At 35.0% G+C, this 25,398-nt stretch overlaps 1 protein-coding gene across 4 annotated transcripts in view; it reads right to left on the bottom strand.

The window, feature by feature from the left end:
- LOC131146912 (uncharacterized) overlaps positions 1 to 25,398 on the bottom strand; it is a 125,112-nt gene that overhangs the window by 25,531 nt on the left and 74,183 nt on the right. For 3 of the 4 annotated variants that reach the window (XM_058096757.1, XM_058096759.1, XM_058096760.1), the window contains 12 exons: positions 24,928 to 25,115; positions 22,155 to 22,256; positions 19,032 to 19,142; positions 17,900 to 17,965; positions 17,710 to 17,808; positions 11,672 to 11,842; positions 11,328 to 11,492; positions 11,110 to 11,217; positions 9,241 to 9,552; positions 8,891 to 9,078; positions 8,717 to 8,819; positions 8,381 to 8,526 (listed from right to left, as the gene is read on the bottom strand). In XM_058096757.1, the coding sequence (XP_057952740.1) occupies positions 8,381 to 8,526; positions 8,717 to 8,819; positions 8,891 to 9,078; positions 9,241 to 9,552; positions 11,110 to 11,217; positions 11,328 to 11,492; positions 11,672 to 11,842; positions 17,710 to 17,808; positions 17,900 to 17,965; positions 19,032 to 19,142; positions 22,155 to 22,256; positions 24,928 to 25,115 (1,759 nt within the window). The remainder of the gene's footprint in view (positions 1 to 8,380; positions 8,527 to 8,716; positions 8,820 to 8,890; positions 9,079 to 9,240; positions 9,553 to 11,109; positions 11,218 to 11,327; positions 11,493 to 11,671; positions 11,843 to 17,709; positions 17,809 to 17,899; positions 17,966 to 19,031; positions 19,143 to 22,154; positions 22,257 to 24,927; positions 25,116 to 25,398) is intronic. The other variant, XM_058096758.1, reaches the window with a different exon arrangement.

A 25,398-nucleotide genomic window follows, 5' to 3' on the forward strand; every position in this document is an offset into this window, starting at 1 on the left:
ATTACCAAGACCCGAGCTGCCCTCCCATTTAAACCTACAAACCACCTCCCACCTCACCAAATGACCCCTAACACCCCCCCCCCCCCCCTCACTCTTCATCAAAGGAAATCTCTCATGATTCTCTCAATCCTGCTAGCCATCCCAGCAGGAAATTTGAAAATAGAAAGAAAATACAAGAGGATAGTAGAAAGACAAGCACTAGGTTGTTAGCATTATAAATGGCAACTTGATTATCACAAAACATATTTATGGGTATTGCAACCAAGAATCCCATCAACATTTTGCTTCAATATTAGATCTCGCTATAGTACTTTGTTTTTTTTGCCACGCCATGCAACAAGATTACCTTCCACGCTCGCGATGGTGCTACTTTCTCACGAAAAACCCTCTCTTCTCACAACTCACTGGCGCTCGAAATCACAGTGATGGTACGAACTGATGGTGGGAGTTTGTTCAATATAGATTGAAGGCAAGTCTTTCGATCTGAGATTGAATTATATAGGGAAGGATGGAGTTTTGTTTGTCCTTACAAGAACCATAAGTGCAATCGGTGGGTACATCTCTCTTCAGTTGCAGCCTCATGGTTTTCTCAGGGTTTCTAGTCTCACAAAGGTAGGTTGTGCAAGGTTCAAAGAGTCCAAGTGGGGTATGTCAATTACTAGATGAGTATTCATGTGACTTGGGCAGGGAAGTTCATGGAAATAAGGTGTAAATGGAGGGGTAAAAGGTATTCCTTTTTTGTTCTTGAAGGTTTGAAAGGGGATGGATGGCCTCAATTCGAGGATGCATTCGTTGCTTTGGAGAGTTCTTGTTGGTCTGGATCTAATAAGACAGATAACAAGAGGAACAACAATCATTCATGCAGTCAAATTGTCTTAGGAAGCCCAAGTGATTATGGAGGTTGCTCAATTCCTAAAAGCGTGCACGAGGGGGTATAGGCTGGCTACGAGGGAAGAATGAATGAGAAGTTTACTTCGCCTTCCTCGCACAACCAATCAACACCGGAAAAGGTATCGCTTCTAGTGGAGCTGCCGAGATCAAAGCACCTATGGCTTCCTGTAAGTGTGATGGGTTGACGAAGATTGAGTGGATTGGACCTGGTCTAACTATTAATATAGATTTGGGTCGACTATTAGAGAATAATAAGCCTCTAGCTAATGAAGGAGGCCTAAGAGCATTCTTATGATTTAACACTAGGCTTGGGCAATGATAAAATGCAAATGGGGATCAAAAACAAGCCCATAAGACCTTATAGGTCCCAAATCAAAAGGAAGTCCTCCAGCTCAAATTTTGGGAGGCTATGGGAGGTCAGAGATTTTCAAAGTAAAAGCAAGATGATCAGCGGTTATTTTCAAACAAGACATAGGATGATAATCCTAAGTTGTGCTCCTCTTCAGACAACATCCTTGGCGGACATCCGGTGGGGTGTTCCAATAACATCAAAGAGCGGGCAATGGAAGTAAGAAATAAAAAGGGATTAGAGGCTAGTGTGAACAGGGTTAATAAAAAAGAAACTGGATTGGTTAGGAAATATGGTCTGTTAGGATTTAATTCTGAAAAATCTAAGGGTCCTAAAGTGTACACTCGTCAAAAGGCTACAATGAGGGGTGCAAGAATGAAGAAATTATATGAAGTAGAAAGAGAACATCTCGGTGAGATAAAGCCAAAGACTATAAAGGAGAGATTGTGAAGGAGAGTTTAGCATTGTGGAAGATACACTTGCTAAGATGAAGGATATAGCAAGTGATAAAGTTAGCAAAGGAAAGGGGGCTAAGAAATGGGGAATTTGTTCAAATAACGATAGAGATGACATCAACAAGTTTGACTGTAGTGGTGGTTTGCTATTGAATGAGATTCGAGAACAACATGGTTATGTTTCTTATTTCTGTGATGTTCTCTAGGATCTATCATATGTATATCCTGCCCTAATGGAAGGATTAGAGGGGGTTCTTATTTTGGAGAACAATGGTTTGGATAAAAAACAGCAGTGCAATGACGGTATTTTACCTACACCAGTGGAGGTGTTTTCTAGGAAGGACTTAGAAGCCCAAGATGCAATGGATAAATTGGATTTAAAGTTGTGCGATGCTGGTGGAATTGAAGTGCGCTTTGATGGGGTTAAGTACAAGGTGAAGAAGGGTCAGACTATCAGAGAGAGCTTAAAAATTTGAAGTGCTTAGTGAATTATAATGGAAAAGGATCGAAAAGGGGTTTTCTTGGATAGGAGTACTCTTCAATTATTTTTTATTTTTATTTTTTATTTTTTAATTTTCAACTTTATTATCAAATTTTGTTTTTTTTTTTTTTTGTTTTGTTTTTTTTTTTTTTTTCTCTTCAGGTGGACCTCTTGTCCCCTTACGATGTAACATCTCTTTCTCAAGCTAATACACCTTCTTTTATTATCCAAAAAAATAAATATTACGTTCCACAAATGTATAGTATCCATTGGTAGACTATAGAAGTCCTTAGATCACCAACAAATTGCAGCCCAATTTGCATTGGATGATCCTATGCTCTCATAGTTTCTACTACATTTATATATCAAACCTCTACTAGAGAGCCTTTAAGATACCTTAACCCTACAAACAACATCCTAGTGTGTCTATTTGGGATTTTCCAAAAACCAACTCAACTCCCCCCCCCCCCTCTCCTCCAAACCAAAGGATATGTTAGGTCTAGTGACAACATCAACTTACCAACCAGCTGCCTATATAAACATTTTTCTTCAAAGTCTAGTCCAACTTCCCATGACAACTTCATGTTGGGATTCATAAAAGCATCAATTGGTTTAGCCCCCAACATACTAGTCTCACTTAGCAAGTTCAAGGTATATTTTCTTTAAGAAACATTCAACCTTTTTTTTACATTGTACAATCACAATAGTTATAAAGTAAGGTATAGTACCCAAGTACTTGATTTGAAATTTTCTTTGAAGCCACTAGCAATCCTACACTGGTCACTGCCAATGGTGATGATGTCATCAATATAAACTACTAGAAGCACCAAACCTATATCCCTTTTGCAGACAAATATTGAATGATTGGAGTAGCATCGAATAAAACCAAACATCAAGACCATCATACTAAAAATATGTCAAACTAAGCTTTGAGGAGACTACTTAATACCATAAATTGCCTTTTCAACCTATATGCCTTATCATTGTCCTCTTAAGCAACATAGACATCAAGTTGCTCCACGTATGCCTCTTCATGCAAATCTTCATACAAGAATGCATTCTTCACATCTAAGTGGTATAAGGGTCAATCGAAATTAACTGCCAATGAGATCAAAATTTAGCTAAGCAACACGAGAGAAGCTCTCAAAATAATCAATATCATACGTATGGATGTCACCCTAGGGAATCAATTGAGCCTTAAGTCGTTTAAGAGTCATCACGAAGATATTTGATGTTGTAGACCCAACGACATCAACCAACTCCTTACCATGAGGAAGATCCACCATATCTCATGTCCCTTAAGTGGTCAAGGAATCCATTTCTACATCCATTTCAAGCTTCCACCCACAATAAAAAGCGCTTCAAATTCTGTGCAATGGATAGAAATAGAAGAATAAACAAGACAAAAGAATGCGTAGGACTAGAGAAGTGAACAACTAAAAGATAATCAGAAAAATGATAAGCAATTAAGGATTGTTGTTCAAGTACCTTTTGGTGAGTATTTGGCAAATCCAAGTCACTAGGCAGATCTCCAAAACTAGAAGTTGAAATAGGGAAGGCATAAGAGGCCGTTGCATGGTTAAAGTGAGGTATATGCATACTTTTCGTCGTTCATAGACCCTCAATTGTTTCTTTGGGTCAATAATTAATGGATTCATAATAGGAGTGAAGGCTTTCTCCAAATGGATAAGGGTAGGAACATGAGGATCAGTACACAAAGGGGAACCGAAATTGTTAATGGACTCAAAATAGGTTCATCCAAAGAGGACCTACATGATTGCACTAGAGAAATAAGGTCTCCCCTAAAAAAGGTAACATCTACACTACATATTTCCTACAAATATACTATAATATCTATATCTTCAATGTGTTCTTAAGTACCCAAAAACCATACATTTGACAACACAAGGAGAGAACTTGTCTAGACTCTAGACTACTATGTGGAACATTAACATTGTCATAACATTCACAAATGCAAGAATTGCCACGACAATCTTGAATGGGCCACAATAGCATGGTAAGGGAATTTTTGGCAGACAAGGATGCTATTTGGAGTGTGTTCATGGCAACGGTTATTTATTACGATGAGGAACTTGTTGTCGCAATTCTTACATTTACACATGTCGTGGCAAGGACAATCATATCATTGATTGTTGTTGTCATCTTCTTAGGAAATCAACTTAGGCCAATAAATCTCTTGCTAAGAGCAATTTAGTGTTAGCACTTCAAATGCACCTACCCACTCCACTAGGGAGTTGAGCACATCATCTACCATGCCCCAAGAGGAGTATAACAATCTTGTTTGCATGGTTCAACAACTCCAAACTCAATCTTCTACATCTACTACTACTGTAGCCCATTCAACATTAGGCTTCTTGCCATTTCATCCTCCTCGCCTTAGGTATTGATTCTAATCCCTCCTCCAATATGAAGGGCAGTCCTAATTTGTTTTAGTCCTTAAACCCAACTACTTTACACTCAAAGGTTACTTTTTCTTATGGTTTGGTTATACTAACTCCTTGTTCTAGCAATACTCTTCCATACATGCTATTTCCCTTTCCATTGGGTTATATGTGACAAAAATTCCTTGAAACTCTTATCAATTAATCAATTAACTAAGTCTCATAACTTTTCTATGACCTTTCTTTCTTATTGTGCTACCAAGGATCTCAAAACAAAGAAGAGGATTGGTGGAAGGCTTCAAAAGGATAGCCTATACCAAGCACAAACATCATTACCCCAATGTAACTGCCTCTTCCGACTTAGGCTCTTGGTTCTGGAGACTAAGCAACTTGGATTTGCTCATTGCTCAATGGAAAGGTGCATGAACATATACTCAACAGTCCTCAGTTGCTTATCATAAGGCTCAATTTGTTGCCAAGGGGTACACTCAAACATATGGCATTAATTACTTTAAGATGTTATCTCCTACTGCTCAACTAAACTTTGTCGGCAATTAATTTTGATGGCCCTTAATCCAATTGGATGTGAAGAATGCCTTTTTGTATGGAGATTTACAGGAAGAAATATACATGGAGCAACCTCTTTGATATTTTGCATAAGAGGGGGATGGTAAAGTTTGTTGGTTGCATTAAGGCCATTTATGGTCTTAAGTTTATGTTGATGACATCATCATCACTAGAAGTGACCAGAGCAAGATTGCAGCTTCAAGAAAAATTCCAAACCAATGACTTGGGTACTTTGCCTAACTTTCTTGGCATTGAGGTTGTACAGTGTAGGAAAAGGTTAAATCTATATGAGAAAAAACATATGTTGGATTTATCAAGTGAGACTAGCTTGTTTGGAGCTAGGGATGGCAAAACGAGTCAAAACCCAAAGAGTGACTCATTATCTACTCGTTTAAATCAGGTTTAGGTTTAGGAAGAGGTAATTGGTTTATAGGCGGGTCAACCTGAATCTAACCCATTTAATAAACAAGTTACACAGGTTCGATCAGGTGCCTATTAGATCACCATTTAAATTTTTTTTTAAAAATTATTACATTTTTCTCATAAATATGCATAAAAAATTTTGGGGGAATTTGGCTAGGGCTTCAATCGCATTCACAATCAATAGTCACAACCGCAGCCTCCCTTGACCTTCATTGCTTCAGCTTGTAGCCACTAGCCCACCGGCCACATCTTCTCTTCAATGGCCATTGTTTTCCTTTGATGGCATTAGCTTCACTTGGGCAAATTTTCCTCCTCTATCGTCTCTTCCCTTCATCAAATTCTCTTAATTAATATTCAAGCTACCATTGGTTTTTTTAAGGCTTTCTAAAATTTCTGCTTGTTTACTTAGTTTGAACACCCTTGGTGCTCTTTTTTTTCTTTACTAAAAAAAATGAATCTTTATATAGTTGTGGCCTTTGATGTAGTATATGTAGTGATGACTACATTTCTCATCCAAATTGGCTAAACAAAATTTGTTAGCATCATATTATGCAATAAAATCATAATCGATGACCATCCACTTTTTCCTCTTCAGTTGTCTTGATAAGATGATTGTTATTTTATAAAAATACATTTTTTCCATGCATATAGATCTTGAACTACCTTCAAGGCAGGGTAGAAATTGGATTAAAAATAAATCTTCACATTGTAGATGGTGCAAATAAAATGAATGTTGACAAAGATAACTTATAATCTTCTATATTGCAAAATGTGAGTGTAAATGCCATTTTTTGTGGGGATGCAATTTATGTGCAGACAAAATGTTGTTAATAAAGAGGTCACCAACTGCAAACCACAAAATGGTTTGGAATTTGATTTGAAGGAGGCATCACATTCCTTCTACTAATGTGTGGTTTTTAAATTTGAAGTATTTTTGTTAAGATGTTAATAAAAATAATAATAAATGGGTGCTTTTTTACAAAAAATTAACTCAATTTTGGTGAAATATTAAAGAAAAAAATTTTAAGTAAACATCTTATACGTTTCTTAACAGGTATCCATTTGTTAAACAAGCGGGTTTGGGTTTTTAGTTTCTTCACTCATTAATAAACAAGTCAATCAAAACACGAACCTATTCAAGCTTCACCCGTTTATGATCCTGCCCAAACCTGACGCGCCAACTTGTTTTTCCACTCCTATTGGAAGCTAAGCACTCTTGCAAATCTCAACATTAACTTGTCCATGGATGTGGGCTTGAACTTTGAAGAAAAACTTCGATATAGCCAATTGATTGGAAATTTGATATACTTGACTATCACTAGACCGGCAGTGGCGAGTCAGTTTATAGGAAATCCTAAACCACATTGGGATGCTATTTGTATGATTTTGCAGTTTCTCAAAGGCTTCCTGGGAGAGGTTTGATATAATTATAATAAAAGTTGTGAGACCATGGGATACTCTGATGTAGATTGGGCTGGCTCTATTGATGATCAAAGGTCTACAATTGAATACAGTACATTTGTGGGAAGTAATCTTGTTATCTGGCATAGTAAGAAACTGGCTACTATAGCAAGTGCTGAAGCATGATGTCAAGCTACAACTAATACACTGAGGTTACATTTGATTTGCGGAATGCCTATTCCCAGGAATAGATTAGCTTTAGTAGGTTAGTTACAATAAGTTGTACAAGAAATTATGTCGTTACTATAAAGCAAATAATAATGTGAAACGTTTTATGAGTCCATAATAAGGAATAGCAAGGAATAACTATTCCAAAATTTCATCATAGGAATGTCTATTCCTTTCTTATTACATGTTGAATGAAATAATTAGGAATATATAAGAAATAACTATTCCCTTGATTCCCAAAAGTTAAAACTATATTCTCCTTATTCCAATGAATAGCTATTCCACAAAGCCAAACAAGCCATGAGTGAGCTTATGTGGCTGAAATCTTCTTTTTCAGAGACATATTCTTGGTAACAAAGCCAGTAGATATGTTTTTTGATAATCAAGCTATCATTTACATAACTAGCAATCTACTGTTTCATGAGAGAACAAAGGGCATTGAAGTTGATTGTCATTTTGTGAGGGATGTGTGAAGGTCATGAGGACTCCCTTTGTGAAATCTATGAATCAATTAAGTAATATTTTCACGAAGCCATTATCTAAGCCTGCCTTTGTTTGATGCTTGTAACAAGATAGAGTTAGGTGACACACACAAACACAGACACCTCCAGCTCTTGGGGGGAGTGTAGGAGAGTTAGAAGAGAATAAGTTATTTTAGTAATTAGGCTATGTTAGTGGTGATATTTTCGCCATTAAGCCTTTATTATTGTTACAATATGAGAAGCCAGACTTGGAGCTGTACATAGGCTCCTGGAAACTACCACCCAGTTTTCTTCTTTTTCCTCTTTCTCTATTCTTCTCTTGTTCTCTTCTTCTTTTCTTCTCTCATCCATCTCTAACTTTACAACATTTCTCTCGTCAAAAAGAACTATTAACCTCGCATACAAAGCATCTCAATTAGAAAATTATTCTGTGTAATACAAAAATAACACTTGTGGTTTAGCACTCAATATGCTAGAATCAATGCTTAAGTTGGATAACTTATGGTTTGCCCCATTCATTCATTATCATAGATCAACAAAAACTATTTATTTAGCAATAATGCTCAACTTGATATGTAATATGAACAGTTACCAACAATCAACACTGAGTTGCAAGGCATGAATTATTTGGTGAGTCACATTATGAAATCTACCATCCATTCTGCTCTGCCACGATTAAAGATCTGCTCAAATGAACTTACAATTTCTTCTGCTTTGCAATATTTGGTGCTATTTTCTGAATGTACTCTTGTCGACTTCCCAATGATAAAGGTTTTATGTATTGCACAAGTTTGTGGCAATCTAATTGGCAAATTGTGCAAACACCATGTTCAATTTCGAAAAGTTCCTGAAATTGGCAGACATCTTTCTTGAAATCAAAATGAAGTGAGGAAAATAAAACATAAAGCAAAAGATCAACATAGGTAAAGGACTTGGAAATCTTAGCTAAAAAAGAGCCTAATTTCAATTGAGAGAAATCTATACAGCATAAATAATAAGCTCAATTTGATTGTGTGGAAATAAATTGAAATTCTTACCTGACGAAGAAATTTATTACTCGTTCTTAGGCGGTATTCTTCGTAACAGCTCAAATTACAAAAGAGATCCTCGAAAAATTCAGGTGTCTTCGCATTATTGCTCCTGAAAACAAAGCAAATAAATGAAGTTGGCTAGAAAAAGCTAATAGACAGAGATCAACCATCTGCACTTACGTGCACAGTTTTTGGCAAAGTTTACAGAGAGGTTCATCAGTCAAGGTCCAACCCTGTGTGTATTCATTCTCCTTTCTCTTATAGCCACCGCAGAGATGGACTTTCCTCCACACAGCATTTGATGGTAATGGACAGCTTACTTCACAAAGAGGTGTAGTGCGTCGCTTGCTTCCACCATTCAGCAATCCCTATTGTAGGCTTAAATAACTCTTAGGCAACCAGGTCATTCACTAAATATCCCCAAATGAATGGGAAAAAAAAAGTACATGTGCATAAAAATAACCACTAGCTTAATAGTGTTTGCAAGGTTAACCATTGATGAAGAGTTCAAATTCATATGATGGACATACCTTCTTGTTATGGTTAATACTTTCTTCCAAGTAGCACAACTCAACAGCTAGAGGAAGTTGTAGAGGTTTTCCAAGCAATCTTTTTCGTTCGATAGGTTTTAAATTGTTCCAGTCATTAATGAATGCCAGAACAGCATGCCTATATGATGGACTTTCTTTAATAAAATGGAAATTGGTTTTCCTGTTTACTGCTGCAGTAGCACTCAGTGAATCAAATTCCTCTGGCTGGAAATTCTGAAAAAGTGGCCTTGGTCTTGAATCTGTCCCAGGAATGCAAGAATACAAGTGGATCCTTCCTGTATGTTGACTCACCTGAAATCAAGTTGAAATAAAAGTATGATATGCTCACTTGACTACTTCCACAAATTTTCTTGCTACCATCAAATGTGATTCAAAGGTCCCCTTTTAATTCATCTTTGTAGCAAATAATTTCAGTAGGCTGATAGCCTATTGATAAAAGTTTTAAGCAGGAATTTCTGCTAGTAGAAAGGTCATTGTTGTGTCCACTTCGTGCTTTTTTTTTTTCTCTTTTTTTTTGGGGGTCTGATAATAGCATGCCCTTTTGTAATGTCCTTACTCTTCATATTTTTCAGAGTTTCAGGTTTGAGAATTAATGCTAAGAGTGGGATTGCTACCATCAATTTGAATACTTTGGTAATTTCTGAGTGTTCTTTACCACGTTGTGTTATTTTGCAGTAGAATGTGACTTAGTTTTACTTGGGTGGTTATCACCATTTTGTGGTTTTCTGGAAACCTGTTATTGCTAATATTTCCAAGCAATTGGATAATTCAGAAGGCGCTATTTTTTCTTTAGGTCAGCGCATTACTTTCATCCAGGTATATCTGCTTTTTGTTTCCTTTTTTTTTTTTGTCATTGCATGATTCTCATTGTGGTGGTAGATAAGTCAGAATGGTTAAGGACTTCCTTTGGTCTTGGGTGCGTGAAAAAAAGAGAGATCATTTTGTCAGTTGGGAGGTTTTTCGTAGTTTTAATGCTTATGGTGTCCAAGTCATAATAATTTGCCACTCAAGAACACGATGCTTAAAAGAAGTGGTTGTGGGAGGTCCCCCTTGGAAATTAGTTCCCTTTGGCGTAAGGAGCTTGAAATAAAATTATGTTTGTGAGTGATTGTGATGCCAGTATTGATACTAAAGTTACTGCAGTCATTGGAAATTTATTAAGAGTCTCATTGTTGTGCTTGCTGTTTATTAAATACAAATGAGCAATAGCTCTTGGCCTTGTTATTGGTAAGCCATGGGGATGAGGATATTCTTTTTCTTATGCTTTTCCTTGCCTTTAATATTATCATCTATCTTTGTTGCATAATGCACCAATTTTTCTTCTTTCTTGGTTATCATTAGCTTTTCCATGGAATTTTCATTTTCCTGTGCATCTGAAAAACCAGGATCTATTTCTTCCTTGCTTAAGCTTTCCACTGGAAGAGATAATCGAGGCTCGGACTTTCAATGGGTCTCTTGTAAATTCTTCTCTAGTTTGATCACTTCCTATTTCTTTTCTTCTTTTTAATCAAATTTGGAGAGCTAATCCTTACACCTAAGGTCAAGGATTTTTTTTTAGTCGCTTCCCTTGAGTTAACGCCAATCATCCATTGTAAGATTAGGAGGCCTCGTAATGCTTTAGCTATGGATGTGTGTGATGAGTTTTTATAATGATGAGACACATTCTCATCCCTTTTTTTCTTTTGCATTGCTATGCATCTTGGAGCTTGTGGAATAGGTTGTCTGATTTTATTAGAGAACATCAAGTGTGTCTGGGTCCTTTCAGTGGGTCTGTGTCCAGATTCTTTTTGCTTATTTTTGCATGCCGAAAAGTGTTCATATTAATGATGGTTTTCTATCAATGTTTACCTCAAATCGCAGGGAATTCACTTGGTTGGAGTAACTTTCATCCGCTTCAATTTCCTGAAAAGGTCCCCCATTTTCTGCTTCTGTCCCTTTGAGGAAGATACTCCCTTCCTGCATTATTATATTTGCATAAATTCCTCCCTACCTCCCCAAAAATGAAAATAAGATAAAATAAATGAAACTTTTGCCCCCATGTCAAGGGACAAGAAATCAAGTTATACCATTTTAAATTGACCCTGCTGTTTGCTATCCTTGTTCAAATTACATGAGAAAATTTTACCAGGGCTTCCAATTTCTTCTGGCAAATTTCCTCCCATGTCTCTGTTTGAAAAAAAATCTTTCTCCATTTCCAGATCAGAAGCCGTACCAGTCTTTTCATTCTGAAACTTTTAAATTGCTTAGAAAATGAGAGAAGGATACAAGACATTCAAGATGCTGAAGATATAGGGGTATTGATAAAATATATAGTGGAAAGAAAATTTATGAATTTAAACCTTAGTATGAATATCTTGTCATTTATTCAATTACCGACAGTGTCAGGCTGTTCTCCAAAGACAGTATTTACCTTTTCAAGTGTTTTATCATATGCTTGAACAAAATGCTTATCCTGATCTAAACCATTATTCAGCAAATTCATTTGCTCAGAATAGAGCTCACTGAATGCAGAATTCTCTAAGCCCTGTTCATGGCCTGCATCAAATGCATCAGATGTTTCAAAGTAAGAAACATCTTCAACCTGTCAAGAAGAAATCGAAGTTCAATATTTTAGAACAGAGAAACCAAACAACATCACCCATAAAACAGGCACCTAAGACATTATAAAGTGTATTGCCTTTTACAATATGAATGTTTCATTTCCAAATGGACTGAAACCCTCAAGTCGATACCAACAAAACATCATAGTTCATTACCTTGGGCCCTCACCAAATCAAACGACTTCCTTTTTATTCATTTTTCCCCTGCAATCGCTGCATAATCATAGATTATACTCATAAATCGTTTATAGCTCATTATCTTGGGCCCTCACCAAATCAAACCACTTCCCTTTTTTTCTGGTTTTCCCCTGCATAACAATAACTCTCTCTCTCTCTCTCTCTCTCTCTCTCTCTCTCTCTCTCTCTCTCCCGCTTTTTTCCCCCTACATGATCTTATATTATACTCATATTCTGTTGATTGTCTTCTAAATGTAAGTTTTCCCACATGTAGAAAAGGAATAATTTAATCAACCAAATTTTCAGAGGCTTCATAAAGTGTTTTCTTCAAAGTAAAACTTCCGTCTGTCCATATTTCGATAAAAAGTATCTATTGTAGTCTTTTTTTTCATTTGATTCCCATAGGAATGAATATTATAATTATCATTTCAAATAGGCATAAATACAACATTTATAGGATAACTTCTGCCTTGAAAATTGTTCGGCATTTTTATATGATATCCATGAATCGTCTTGGTTTGTTATTCAATACAAAATCAAATGGTTCCATCAAACCAACTATACAGTATATATCATGAGCAATATCTTGAGCAGTTATACATCTAGGGCCTTTGACACGAATAGATGCATTGCAAGTTCAATATATATTACTTATAATAAAAAAGTGATAAGAATATATGAACATATACATATACATACATACATACATATATATACATATACATATATATATACATACATAGAAAACATATCCATATAAATAAAGCAGTTATACGTCTAGGGCCTTTGACACAAATAGATGAATTGCAAGTTCAATACATACTACCTATAATAAAAATGTGATAAGCATATACACACAACACACACACACATATATATAGAAAACAAATCCTCATAAATAACTCGTAATTTCTTTTAGGATACATTCTTATTGAATTAAATTCTAATGGGTGTGGATTGATGTAGGTACAGTTATTGGACTGATCTCATTTTTTATCCGAAAGGATAGTATAGTTCAAAACTCTATATTTGGGAGTCACTTGGATGTATGAATCAATTGTAAATCAATAGTAATTATGTTCCGTGAGAGGGAGTATTTTTCTTAAGTTTTTTATTATAAATGCATAAAAGGCAAAAACCTGCAGCTGTATGTAGGCTCCAGGAAACTGCCGCTTAATATTTCTTCTTTCTCTATCTCCAACTTCACAACATGGTATCAGAGCATTGATCTCCTCTAAATCTGAGTTACCATAATTGATTTTGATACTCTTTTTTTCATTTTTTTCCCCTTATCTTCCCTTGATCAGTTCTCAACATATGATTTTCTGGGTGCTTTGACAGTTGTTCAGCAACACTCTTCCTCTTGGTTAGGTTGTGCAGCATTCTTGGTAGGAAGCTGTGTGTTCGCTGTTGTTTGCTAATCTTGGTCATACTCTGTTTCTAGTATGCCGCTGTGCTGTTCTGCTGTTCCATTGGCTGGTATCAGTTGTACTCTGTTTGTGGTTTGCTAATGACGCTGTTCGGATGCTGCATGTTTACATGATTGATTGCTTGCAATCTTGTATGGATATCTGATTGCTCGATTGGAGTTCAATGAATCGTCTTGCCTGAATTCACTTCCCATTGCTGCCATCAATAATTCCTGTAGCCGCTGCCAGGATGTTTGCAGTGTTTTGATTTGGTCTGCCCTGTTCTTCGTCATTAAGAAATTCTTCCTATGATAGTATTACCTCACTTCTGGGGTCATAGCTGCCTCTCTGAGTTCTGAATCATTAAAGTTCTGAAGTGCTGTAAATTCTGGATCTTTGAAGTTTTGAAGTGCTAGTATGTGCTGCCTGGCTTCATCTCAAGCTTCTTCCCATGAAGTGCTGTTTAGTGCTAGTATGTGCTGCCTGACTTCATCTCAAGCTTCTTCTCATGACATTTTGGCCATGGTTACTACCTCTAACTGTGGTTGGGGAAGTTCAGGAGGACAAGGACAAGGTCTGGGTTGCTGTTTTGGCAGCAGTAGGGTATTAGGACGAGAAATTCATCATGGTGATCCTCGCATTTGCGCATATTGTGACAAGGATAATTGTAGTGCTTATCACTGTTAGGATCACCCTGAGAAACTGACTTGTGCCAACGAATCTCATGTTGAGGGCAATTTTCCTGTTGACAGTTCAAATGGACCATGCCACTCCACTGGGAGTGGAGAACATTATCTACCGTGTCTTCAGGGGAGAATAAAAATCTTGTTTTTGCATGATTCAACTACTCCAAACTCACTATCCTACATCTAGTGCTACAGTGGAGGTGCAACTGGGGCTCCAGCCACTTCATCCTCCTCACCGTGGGTTATTGATTATGGTGCCTCCTCCCTTATAATAGTAGTCCGTATTCCTAATTTGTTTCAGTCCCTGTACCACACAACTTTACATTCGAGCCTTAGTCTTATTTGCACCAGTTCTTCAGTCACACCAGTTATTGGTTGTGGCAATATTCTTTAGGTCCCTTCTATTCCTCTTCCACATTGTTATATGTGCCTAAATTTCCCTTCCACATATTATCAGTTAATCAATTAACTAAATATCATAAATGTTCTACCAAACTTTCTTTCCTTCCCATTATGTTATTCACGATCTCCAAACGAGGATTGGAGGACTAGAGAAGGATCACTTGTACTATTTCGATGGTGATATAGGGAATCAAGTTCTTATCAAACGGCTTCCTAAATTTCTACTCATGGTGTTTTTCTGATTCAGTAGCATGTATATTTAGGTCATCCATCCCTTCAAAAACCAAAACAAGTTTTTTCCCATGTTTGAGTTTGTTTCTTTTTTTGAGTGTTCTAAATGTTAATTGGGAAAAAATATTAGGACATATTTTCCGCCTAGAGTCAAGTATTCCATTAAATCATTGTTTTCTCTAATTCATTCAGATATTTAGTGTATATGTAGAGTCATTTGTATCCTTTGTGGATGATTTTTGACATATGAATTGGATCTATTAGTTAAAAGAAAGGTTTGAATTTTTGAATGTATTACTATTTACTCAATTTTACCAGGAAATAAAAAATCAGTTTGTCATTCATGTTCAAATTTTTTGATATGAGAATAAACTTTAATTTGATCAAAATAAGCTTTAGTTTTTTGCTTGACCCAAGCAATTATTCATCAAAAATCTTGCTACCTAGCATAGCAAGAAACAATCTACTATAGCAAATTCTAGTGCTAAAGCAGAGGTATGGCCCATACTGTGAGTGAGCTTATGTGGCTGAAGTCTCTTATGCCAGATATCAGATCCTTGGTAACAAAGCCAATAATAAGTTTTTTGAAAACCAAACCACCAGTTATATTGCTAGCAACCCAGTGTTTCATGAGAGGATAAAGCACATATAAGTAAAGTGTCATTTTTTTAAGGGATGTTGTGTTGAAGACGGTGATGAGGAGTACCTCAATGAAATTCGTGGATCAAGATGATGTTTTCACAAAGCCTTTATTTAAGCCCTCTTAGTCTAATGCTTGTAAGAAGCTGGGGTTAGGCTAATATACATCCTCAGCCTGAGGGGGAGTGTTAGAAGATAATATCTGATTTCAGTGATTAAGTTGTGTGACAAGGGGTATTTTTGTCATTAAGTTTTCTCATTCATAAATATATAAATGACAGGCCTAGCGTTGCACATAAACTCGAAAAAACTATCGCCTAATATTTCCTCCTCATTCCTTCTTCTCCTTTTCTCTTCTTTACTCATTCTCTCCTCTATCTATAACATTTCAACAAACCCCTTGCATGGTTTGAACTAAAATATTATAAATAAAATACATCAAGGACACATGTCAAGGTCTTAGCCTAACTCCAGCAAGGTATTCTTTGTTTTGGTCAACTCGGTTACACGATACCAAGATAAAGCCTAACCTTCCTTATATAGTCAAGATCTCCCTAGTACATATTTGATGTGGGACTGACACATGTAGTATATAAGGTATAATAACTGTAAAAAAATAATGATATTAAATATATTCAATAAATACAAATGAAAATTTGATAAATTAACTAAATCTCTTAAACAAATATAGATAATTTAAACTTATGAGTCATACGATGAAACTATGGGAAAGAGTAGTTGAACAAAGATTAAGGTTAGAAACGAAGATCTCAGAAAATCAATTTGGTTTTATGCCTGGGAGATCTACCACAGAAGCTATTTATCTTTTAAGAAGATTAATGGAAAAGTATAGGGAAAAGAAGAGGGACTTGCATATGATATTTATTGACCTTGAGAAAGCATATGATAGGATACCTAGGGAAGTTCTATGGTGGGTTTTAGAAAAAAAGGGTGTATGTTGTAGGTATACCGATGTCATTAAGGATATGTACGATGGAGTAATGACTAGTGTAAAGACTATAGATGGAGAAACTAGAGAATTTCCAATTACCATAGGTGTACATCAAGGATCCGCTTTGAGTCCTTATCTTTTTGCTTTAGTGATGGACCAATTGACTAAGAGTATTCAAAAGGAGGTTCCATGGTGTATGTTGTTTGCAGATGATATTGTATTAATTGACGAAACTAGGGATGGAGTAGAGACTAAGTTAGAATTATGGAGAGAAGCTTTGGAATCTAGAGGCTTTAAGATAAGTAGAAATAAAACAAAATATATGAAATATAATTTTAGTAATGATAGGAGGAATATTGGAGACAAAGTTAAACTTGATGATGAAGAAATAAATAACACTTGTAGATTTCGATACCTTGGATCTATTATGCAAGCTGAAGGAGAAATTGAAAATGATGTAATGCATAGAGTTAAAGCAGGTTGGGTAAAATGGAGAAGTGCTTCAAGTGTTCTATGTGATCGTAGAATACCCTTAAAATTGAAAGGGAAATTTTATAGAACAGCTATAAGACCAGCCATGCTATATGGATCAGAATGTTGGGCGACGAAGAAACATAATATCCAAAAAGTAAAAGTTGCCGAGATGAGGATGCTTAGATGGATGAGTGGTATAACATTGAAAGATAAATTAAGGAATGAACATATTCGTGGTAAGTTAGGTGTAGCTTCTATAGAAGATAAGATAAGGGAGGGACGACTCAGATGGTATGGACACTTGCAACGTAGGCCTTATAGTGCACCTGTGAGGAAGAGTGACTTAGTTACTGTGGGGGGCAGTAGAAGGGGTAGGGGTAGACCTAAAATAACTTGGGAGGAGATAGTGAGTAAGGATTTAATATCTTTGAATCTATCAAAAGAAATGGTCCATGATCGCATAAATTGGCAGAAAAGGATTCATATAGCCGACCCCACTTAGTGGGACTAAGGCTTGGTTTTGTTGTTGTTGTTGTGTACAACTCTGAAAGCTACCCGTATCCTTCTTGCAGTTCTCTTTAGCTTCAATAAGAGAAGATCAATCAAGAGAGAAATTTCAAGTTGTGTTTTGAATCTCAAATTTAAATTTCATGCAAATTTCCATCTATAGTAAAAATTTGACCAATTTTGCTGAAAATTTGAGATTTCAATAAATTTCAAGTGATTTGTGGAAATTTCTATAGAAATTTTGTAAAATGGAAATTAATCGCCATATTGATTTTGTGGGTAATGGAAACTAGAAATTTGGACAATAGCATGGAAATTTAAGACTATGATCAGAAGTATTTTCTAAGCAGGCAAAAACAAGAACACATTACCTCTATTTCCTGTATTGCGTCATACTTTCCATTAGTTGTAGATGAAACGCGGCGCAAGCTCTCGTTCAAATTCTGCCAGCGTGATTCATCTAAACTACCCTTCAACATTATAAGATCATCACATCAAACTTTTATAAGAAAGAAGGAAAACACACTTTTTCAGAATTTTATGAGAGAAGAAAATAAGCACCTTTGCGCAGAAGATGTATATGTTTACAGAGCTGGTTTGCCCTAGCCTATGAGCTCTGTCCTCACCCTTGAAAATAAGCCAAATGTGTATTAGCATCATTCACTATTGTGAAAACCCAGCCAGGGTCAGGCAGGGGGAGATTTTGTTGAGATAGAAGCAATGAAAAAATAACAACTATTCTAAATAGATACAGCTATTTTAAATTTCACTGTTTTTACAGTAATTTAATGCATGCTTCATGTTTAATATCTTATTAGTATATTACTTGTCTAAGTTCATATATTTTAATGAGTTTTTGCTTTTCAATATTTGGAACCATTTCAGTGTCTATATGCGCAGGAAAGATATTTATGTTTATCAGCAATTTAATGCATTGAAAAGGTAGTAAACAGGAATCTGATAGCCCTCCAACTTTTAGAGAATGTTGTCTGAATCCATGAAATGACAGAAAAGGATTGGTGTACTCTTTTACTTTGAAGATACGACCCTAGATGAATGGTGAAAAAGTGGGACTTAATGCTTGGTTGTTGCTCTTGTGTACTGAGACCTTATGGTTTTTGCAGTGATTATTGTTGTATTCTTCATCAAAAAATCTTGAATTTCCACTATTTGGATAAATTTGAAGCTCCATGACAATTTTTCTTTTTCATCAACTATCATGGCATGATGGTGCTCTCTAAATTCCTAGTCTATTCAACAGAATTGCATTATAACTTGACCCACATTTTGCAATATCCACACTATTTTAATACAATGGCATGCATATAAACAATACCATCATATACCATCTTCTCTGATTAACCTACAGAAGCATATACAATTCCAAAAAGGGAAAACCCAATACAGTTTTCCTTGATGGATATCCTACACTGCCTTCCTAGTACTCCAGCCAGTTCCAGATTTGTGAGCCTATACTCATCCATTTTCCAATGGGAATAGGTGCAAGCTAGCACTAATAGTCCGATTCTTCTGTACCATCCTCAACACTTGCATTTTGTTCTTCACAACCTTCTTCTTACAGCCAACAATGAGCAAGAAAGAACTAACCAATCAGCATTCCATCAACCTTCAACCATTTTGTTGCACAACAAGAACTAAGATTAAAGGAAAAAATGATTTAGCATAAACTAACCTGAGACAATATAGATGGCATCTGGGGTAGTTCCAAAAAGACAACATGCTGAGCGATTGTCAAATTGAGTCCTTGGCAGGCTGCAGTGACACCAATTATTGCAATCTTTACCTGAAACAGGAAACACAATTATCTGATCCAATAATCTATCACCTGTTGAAAGAACATTAACTTTCTTCTTCTGTTTTCATTGTTTGTCTAGACCTTAAAAATGTCCTAAAACTTCACCATCATCGATTTGTGAAAACAACATGCAGAAAGCAAAATAGTGGAACATCTACCAAGTTACAACTTGCTAAACAAGAATTGACATAATTAATAATCCCTCCAGCAAATGCGATTTAAAACATTTGTTCCAAAATGTGGATCACTAGCAACTTGGCCTGTAATATTCAAAGTCCAATAAAATGTATAAGAAAGATGAGATGCATAGCATCACAATTTACACAAGTCTTAAATGTATACAATTGAATTGTAAACTGTTAATAGTTGTATTGGTCATTTAGTATTATTAGTGTGTTAATGCTATGTTAATAAAATAGAGTTAGCAAGGGTCTTATGGTCATTACAATGTATTTGATATACATTGTAAATAAAGGGAGAGGCTTTTCGTTGTGTTAGGTCATTCATTTAACCAAAAATCTCAACATGTTATCTGTTTGGCATGTGTTTTGCTCAAAGATCCAATATTTTTCGACCATGCACTCATGATAATCCCTTAATTATTGTTCAGTGTGAGCAAAGGCCATTGGTGAGTCTCTTCGAGTAGTCAGTGTTATATCAATTTTTTGGTGGCTTGACCATGATTGTTTCTGTGGTTCACCTTGTTCGGGGTTGTCCCGATTAGTTTGATTGTCCCTCTTGTTTGAGAGTGGTCTGGTTTATGAGTGTTGAGATTGAGTCTATGAATCCCAAAAACATGTTTCCTTCATGGCTGCCACAGATAACAACCGAAAAGTTGGATGGAAAGAATTATGTTCAGCGATCTAAGGTTGTTAGGGTTTCTTTAATAGGATTAGGAAAATATGACCACTTGTCCTAAGCTGAACACCGAATTTTTTGAATTTCTAGGCAATCATAATTTGATTGTTTTCTACGATTTTTCCCATTTTCACAATATTTTTATGATAATATTTTATTAAGTATAATCTAGCAGATTCTAGTGGTATTTAGGTTTCTTTATTTTGTTTGCTTCATTCCCAAACATATTAAGCCTATAACTATGTGCTTGTAACAGATTTTATTTAGAGTTGAATATCTGAATTGACTTGTTAAGAGTTTATCCCACATGTGCCAGAGTGTTCATAATATTATTTTTCAATTTAAAAGATATTTTGCTCTAAAGTCAAATTTACAACAAATTTTATTGAAATTTCAATATTTCAATGTTCAAATGATTCATGAAGACTTCAAAGGAAGCTTTGTAAGGCAGAAATTGGCTGCATTTTCAATTTTGAGGTTGATGGAAATTTCCACAATTTCCTAGAAGTTTAAGATTGGTCTCCCCTACTAAATTATGTATGCTTCCAAATGAATGCAACTTTTGGCAAGCAAACTATTGAAGCATCACATAGAAGTTACTTGATGAGTGCATAAAAGTGCACTCTGAAGTCTGAACATTACTTTTTCTTGTTTATTTGCTAACTTATAAGGACAATTTGAATATGTTAGTGGTAAGTTTCTAACTTGATCTTCATTTTATAAAGTTTTTAATTCTAACTAATTTTCAATAATTTTTATCATAGGAATGAAGTTAAGAAGATTTGGAAGTCAACCCTTAGCATAAATGAAGAAGATCAGCCACCTAGATTGGAGAAAAGAATATTGGATATGATAGAATCCCGTTTTGGAAGAGTCTCCACGCACCGTTCAGTATTTTCATCATAACTATCTCATCCAATATCGGTTTTGGGTGATTCAAGTTGCATTGAAAACCTTACATAATGGGCTACAATTTATCCTGAAATAGCCTTTTGCAAATTCGGACTTTTACTAGGTCAAAAATGGGTCGCAATCCGAGCCCAAAATCCTGAAGTTATTTATTCCGAAATTTTTTTATTATTTCGTTTTTAAGGTTTTATAGGGAGAACTATATAAAAAAAAAAAAAAAACTCTTATTTTGAGTGGCCGTCTTGGTTTGGTGAAGGTTTTCGTTAGAGTTTATTTTTCTTTCATCTTATTATGAGGAACTAATTCCCTAGCCTGAGCTAGGGATGAACTTGATCAAATAAAGGTATTTCAATTTGTTTTTAATCCATATTGTTGGTCTTCAATGTTTTTATATTTTCTATTTATTGTTCATCAATAATTATTGGTTTTACTTGGTGCTTGAATATTCATATATCTGAATCTCTTCATGGAATCAGTCATGCTTTTTCCATAGAATTGTAAGGATCCATGAATATGTTCAAGACAAACTATTAATTTTGTTAAATTACTCCTCTGCTGCGATATTGTCTCCTGATATATTGTCTTCGTTAGATTTTGTTAACAAAGTTAATAGTTTTTGAGTTTTTAACAAGATGAATAATATTTCGAAAATTTACTTTTAAATTTATCAAAGATTTGTAATTCTACATCTTCCGATTGGGGATTTGGATTGTGAAATCTCTAGTTGAGAAAACCAATGGGTTAAAAATAGATTGATTATCTGATTTGTGAGAGGGATTCTTGATGCCTTGGCTCTTGTAAACTTGATTTTTCATCCACAAAAATAATCTTAGTTTTAAATCTTTCTAACAAGAGGTCAGTTGTTTTTCTTTAAAAATCATTTACTATTTTTTTTATCTTTATTTGCCCATTTGTGTTCCTTTTTTTTCCATCTCCATGTGGAATCGACATCCCAAAGCTGTGCTACAACTACCGCATTATTCTTTGGGCATAATCATCACTGGATCAAAACAAAGAAAGGCAGCAGATGCTGCACTAAAGGAAAGTTAAGTTATGAGTGTTTATTATACTCAATCAGCTACATACAGCACGTTTTTAGAAATAATAAAACCTTAGTAAAGAAAAAGGTTTATCCACACAGGCAAAAAAAAAAAAAACAAAAAACAAAAACAAAAAGAATATTTTGGCAACCAACATATTTAAATGAAACTGCAAAGGAAAATGTGTACAAGCCTCTATTGATGACTGGAACGAGACTATAGCAGAATGCCTATCTCTTTCAGGTGTCTTCCCATCAATGCGGACAAAGCCGATTCCTTTCTTACATAGGATCTCCTAAGCAATTCAAAACAAGAAACTTTACAACAGGAATTACATGAAGATGGATGCACCGACATGATCATTCAAATGCCAAGAAGAGCATGGTAACTCAATAAAGCTATAGTCAGAAAAGGAAAAAAAAAAACTATTCCTATTAACAAAACACTCCCCAAAACAAATTAGGAAATCCAAATCTAACTTTCAGAATCAGATAACAAAAATTTTGCAGCCTTAAAAAGTTAAAGTTTCATCTTTATTCTATCTATACCTTACATAAAAGTGCAAATGCAATTGGAGTTTAAAGCATAGCATTTAAAAAAAAAAACCATTAGCTTCCATAAAATATCCATAATTACATGTGCTTGTCTCATAATAGCAACTGTATCAACACATTCTTGTCAAATAACACTTTTACCATAGATTTCCTCAAATCTTCTCATGTTAATCCTACCTAAAAAAAATCTATAGAGGCAGGATACCAGTTTAGAACCACTTCATGGAGTTTCAAGTTGAAATTTCATAAAATTTTAAGTTTTACTCCTATTATAACAATAAGAATTTCAATCTATGTTAGGAGATAAGGGTGTAATCAGGATATGTTGAGAGGCATGAGCTGATATAGCAATTATTATCTAATAGGCATGCATAGTCATGGATCTCTTACAAAAGTTATCTTTTGTTTCACAGCTACCTTAGAGCTTCGGCCCTCAGGTTGTTGGTCAACAATGGATATCAACCCCTAGCACTCCACCACATGTGCAACCCCATTGCATGTGGAGAGGTGAACAGATAACTGATAACACCCATTAACAGGAATAGGGCAATTTTTAACAAACATACTGAAAACTCTAGCAACAAGACTAGAGCATAGGACTTCCTACTAACCGTAGCTTTGACGCCACAATTTGCCTAAAAGCTTAAGTTCCTAAGCTGTGGGCCAGCTATAGATATCAAAATTTAATAAAAGTTAAGGGTATTTTCTCAAACACTATGATTTACAACCCTAACACAACTTTTACTTTTATATATTTATTCTTAAGGAATATTTTTTAAGTGATAGGCTAATTACATATAATGTACTCACTACCAAATTTTGTGCTGTGCTTCAATATAACCTTCGGTTCTACTGATTTAATAAAGCATCTACTTGCTAAATTGAACAACACTGCAATGCATCAGACGAATTTGCTAGTAAAACCAAACGGGTGTTTTTTATTTGAATGATCACTAAGGAATCACTTGGAACCACTTATGCACAGGTGCTTTTCGTGTTAAATCTAATAGAGTCTATCTCTAACATGTTCGCTAAATAAGTGAACCGGTTAGACATCAAAGCGTTTGGTGGCGGTTCTTAGAACCAAATATAAAAATATGTCTGATTCTGACTCAGAGGTCTCTAATCTAATTTTATCCCTTACAAAATGAAAATGACAAAAATTCAATATCCAAATGATTAAAATTAAAATAATAAAGATTATATTTGTACAACAATAAATTATAATCTTTATTTATAATTATTAATTAAATAAATATCAAGAAAAAATTATTTATGTTAAATTAAAAACTTCAGCTTATGCAATTGCTTACTAATTTTATCAAATATCTATGTTCCTAAGCATTAAGATGATTAAAAATGAAAAACAACACATATTCAAATATTAGATACCAAACAGCTAAGATAATTCAAACTTTAGATTCAATGACCAGTTCAAGTTCAATTCAAAACTGGTTCACAAAATCATATTTGAAATAAGTGTTCAGCACTTAACACTTAATTTTACCAAATGCACCCTAAGAACCAACTTATTCCAAAATCCTCAAAGAAACCTCCACAACAGAACAGTGTCATTCAAAATTAGCATGGTCTTTAGTTCTCTTTAAAAAAAAAAAAGGGAAAAATCTTTAAAAGATGATGGTTAGTGATCAGTTCGACACATTTTATTCCAAGTGTCTATTTACCATTTCTTTGAAAAACATTTAAATATGATGGTTAGTAATTAGTTCGACACATTTTATTCCAAGTGTATTTAACATTTCCTTGAAAAACATTTAAATCATCATAAAAGATGCAATGAAAATTTTCTAGATACGGATTGTAAATTTAACAGATTTATAGCCTAAAAATTGACAAAGAAAAGGGCAAATACTTTTGCATCATCTTTAGAGAAATTCATTAAATACATAAAAAACAATTCAGCATCATAAGAAAGGCTTTAAACATCAAACAAATCTGTATATTTACTGCAGGATTAGCTGCCTGCTCCTATTGCAGTTTCTACTTCAGCAAACCCAAACTCTACAGCTTTATAAATAAAATATGATTGAACATTCTGATAATGTATGGTGAAAATACTGTTTTCCTAGTGTAATCCCATAATTGTTTTCAAACTTCCAGAAGAATTGAAAGAGACAATACAGCTTTAAACACATTTTGTCAAAAGTATGTCCCACAGAGAATATGGAGTAAAAATGTATCTGCCAACAAGAAATATGACAAAATTTTCAAGAATCATCCCCAAGCACTAATCTGTGGCTTGCAACAATGGAGCATAAATGGACATTTTTCAAATAAAAAATGTGTAAACTAATATTTTTTGTACAGGAACCTAAAAAAAAAAAAAAAGGGGGCAGCCCAGCGCACAAAGCTCCCGCGTATGCGGGGTCTGGAAAAGGAAAATTTGTTCACCTGTACTCCATTAAGAACATTATGGTGATGAGCAAAAATTATCATTTTCTGAGGACGGTTGATATCCAAGTTCGCATCCCACTCTGCACTAACTGGATGAAAAGAAAGCCACTCACAAAACCCAGATAGCTTTGCAAAGCCAAGTGCTTCAGAGATTTTTTGAGCACATGCAACACAATGACCACTTCCTGAAAGCAAAAGGAGAAAGAAATTACGAACATGAACTTATGTTATACAGATATTGCATTCTAAACATGCTTGCTCATCCATTAATCAACTGCTACTACTCCCATGCAGCTCTTCAAAATAACTTATTACCAAGTTAACATTTGTGCGCTTCTGAAGAAAGAGTTGATGTGTTCTAAACCCAGAAGTGATTTTCTGTCGTGGAATAGATTAATAATGACAGAAAAACAAAAAAAACAAAAAAATTGTGATGATTCTCCACTTTTGTCACGTGAAAAATATTGA

Source organism: Malania oleifera, chromosome 13 (genome assembly GCF_029873635.1).
Source record: "Malania oleifera isolate guangnan ecotype guangnan chromosome 13, ASM2987363v1, whole genome shotgun sequence".
NCBI lineage: Eukaryota > Viridiplantae > Streptophyta > Magnoliopsida > Santalales > Ximeniaceae > Malania > Malania oleifera.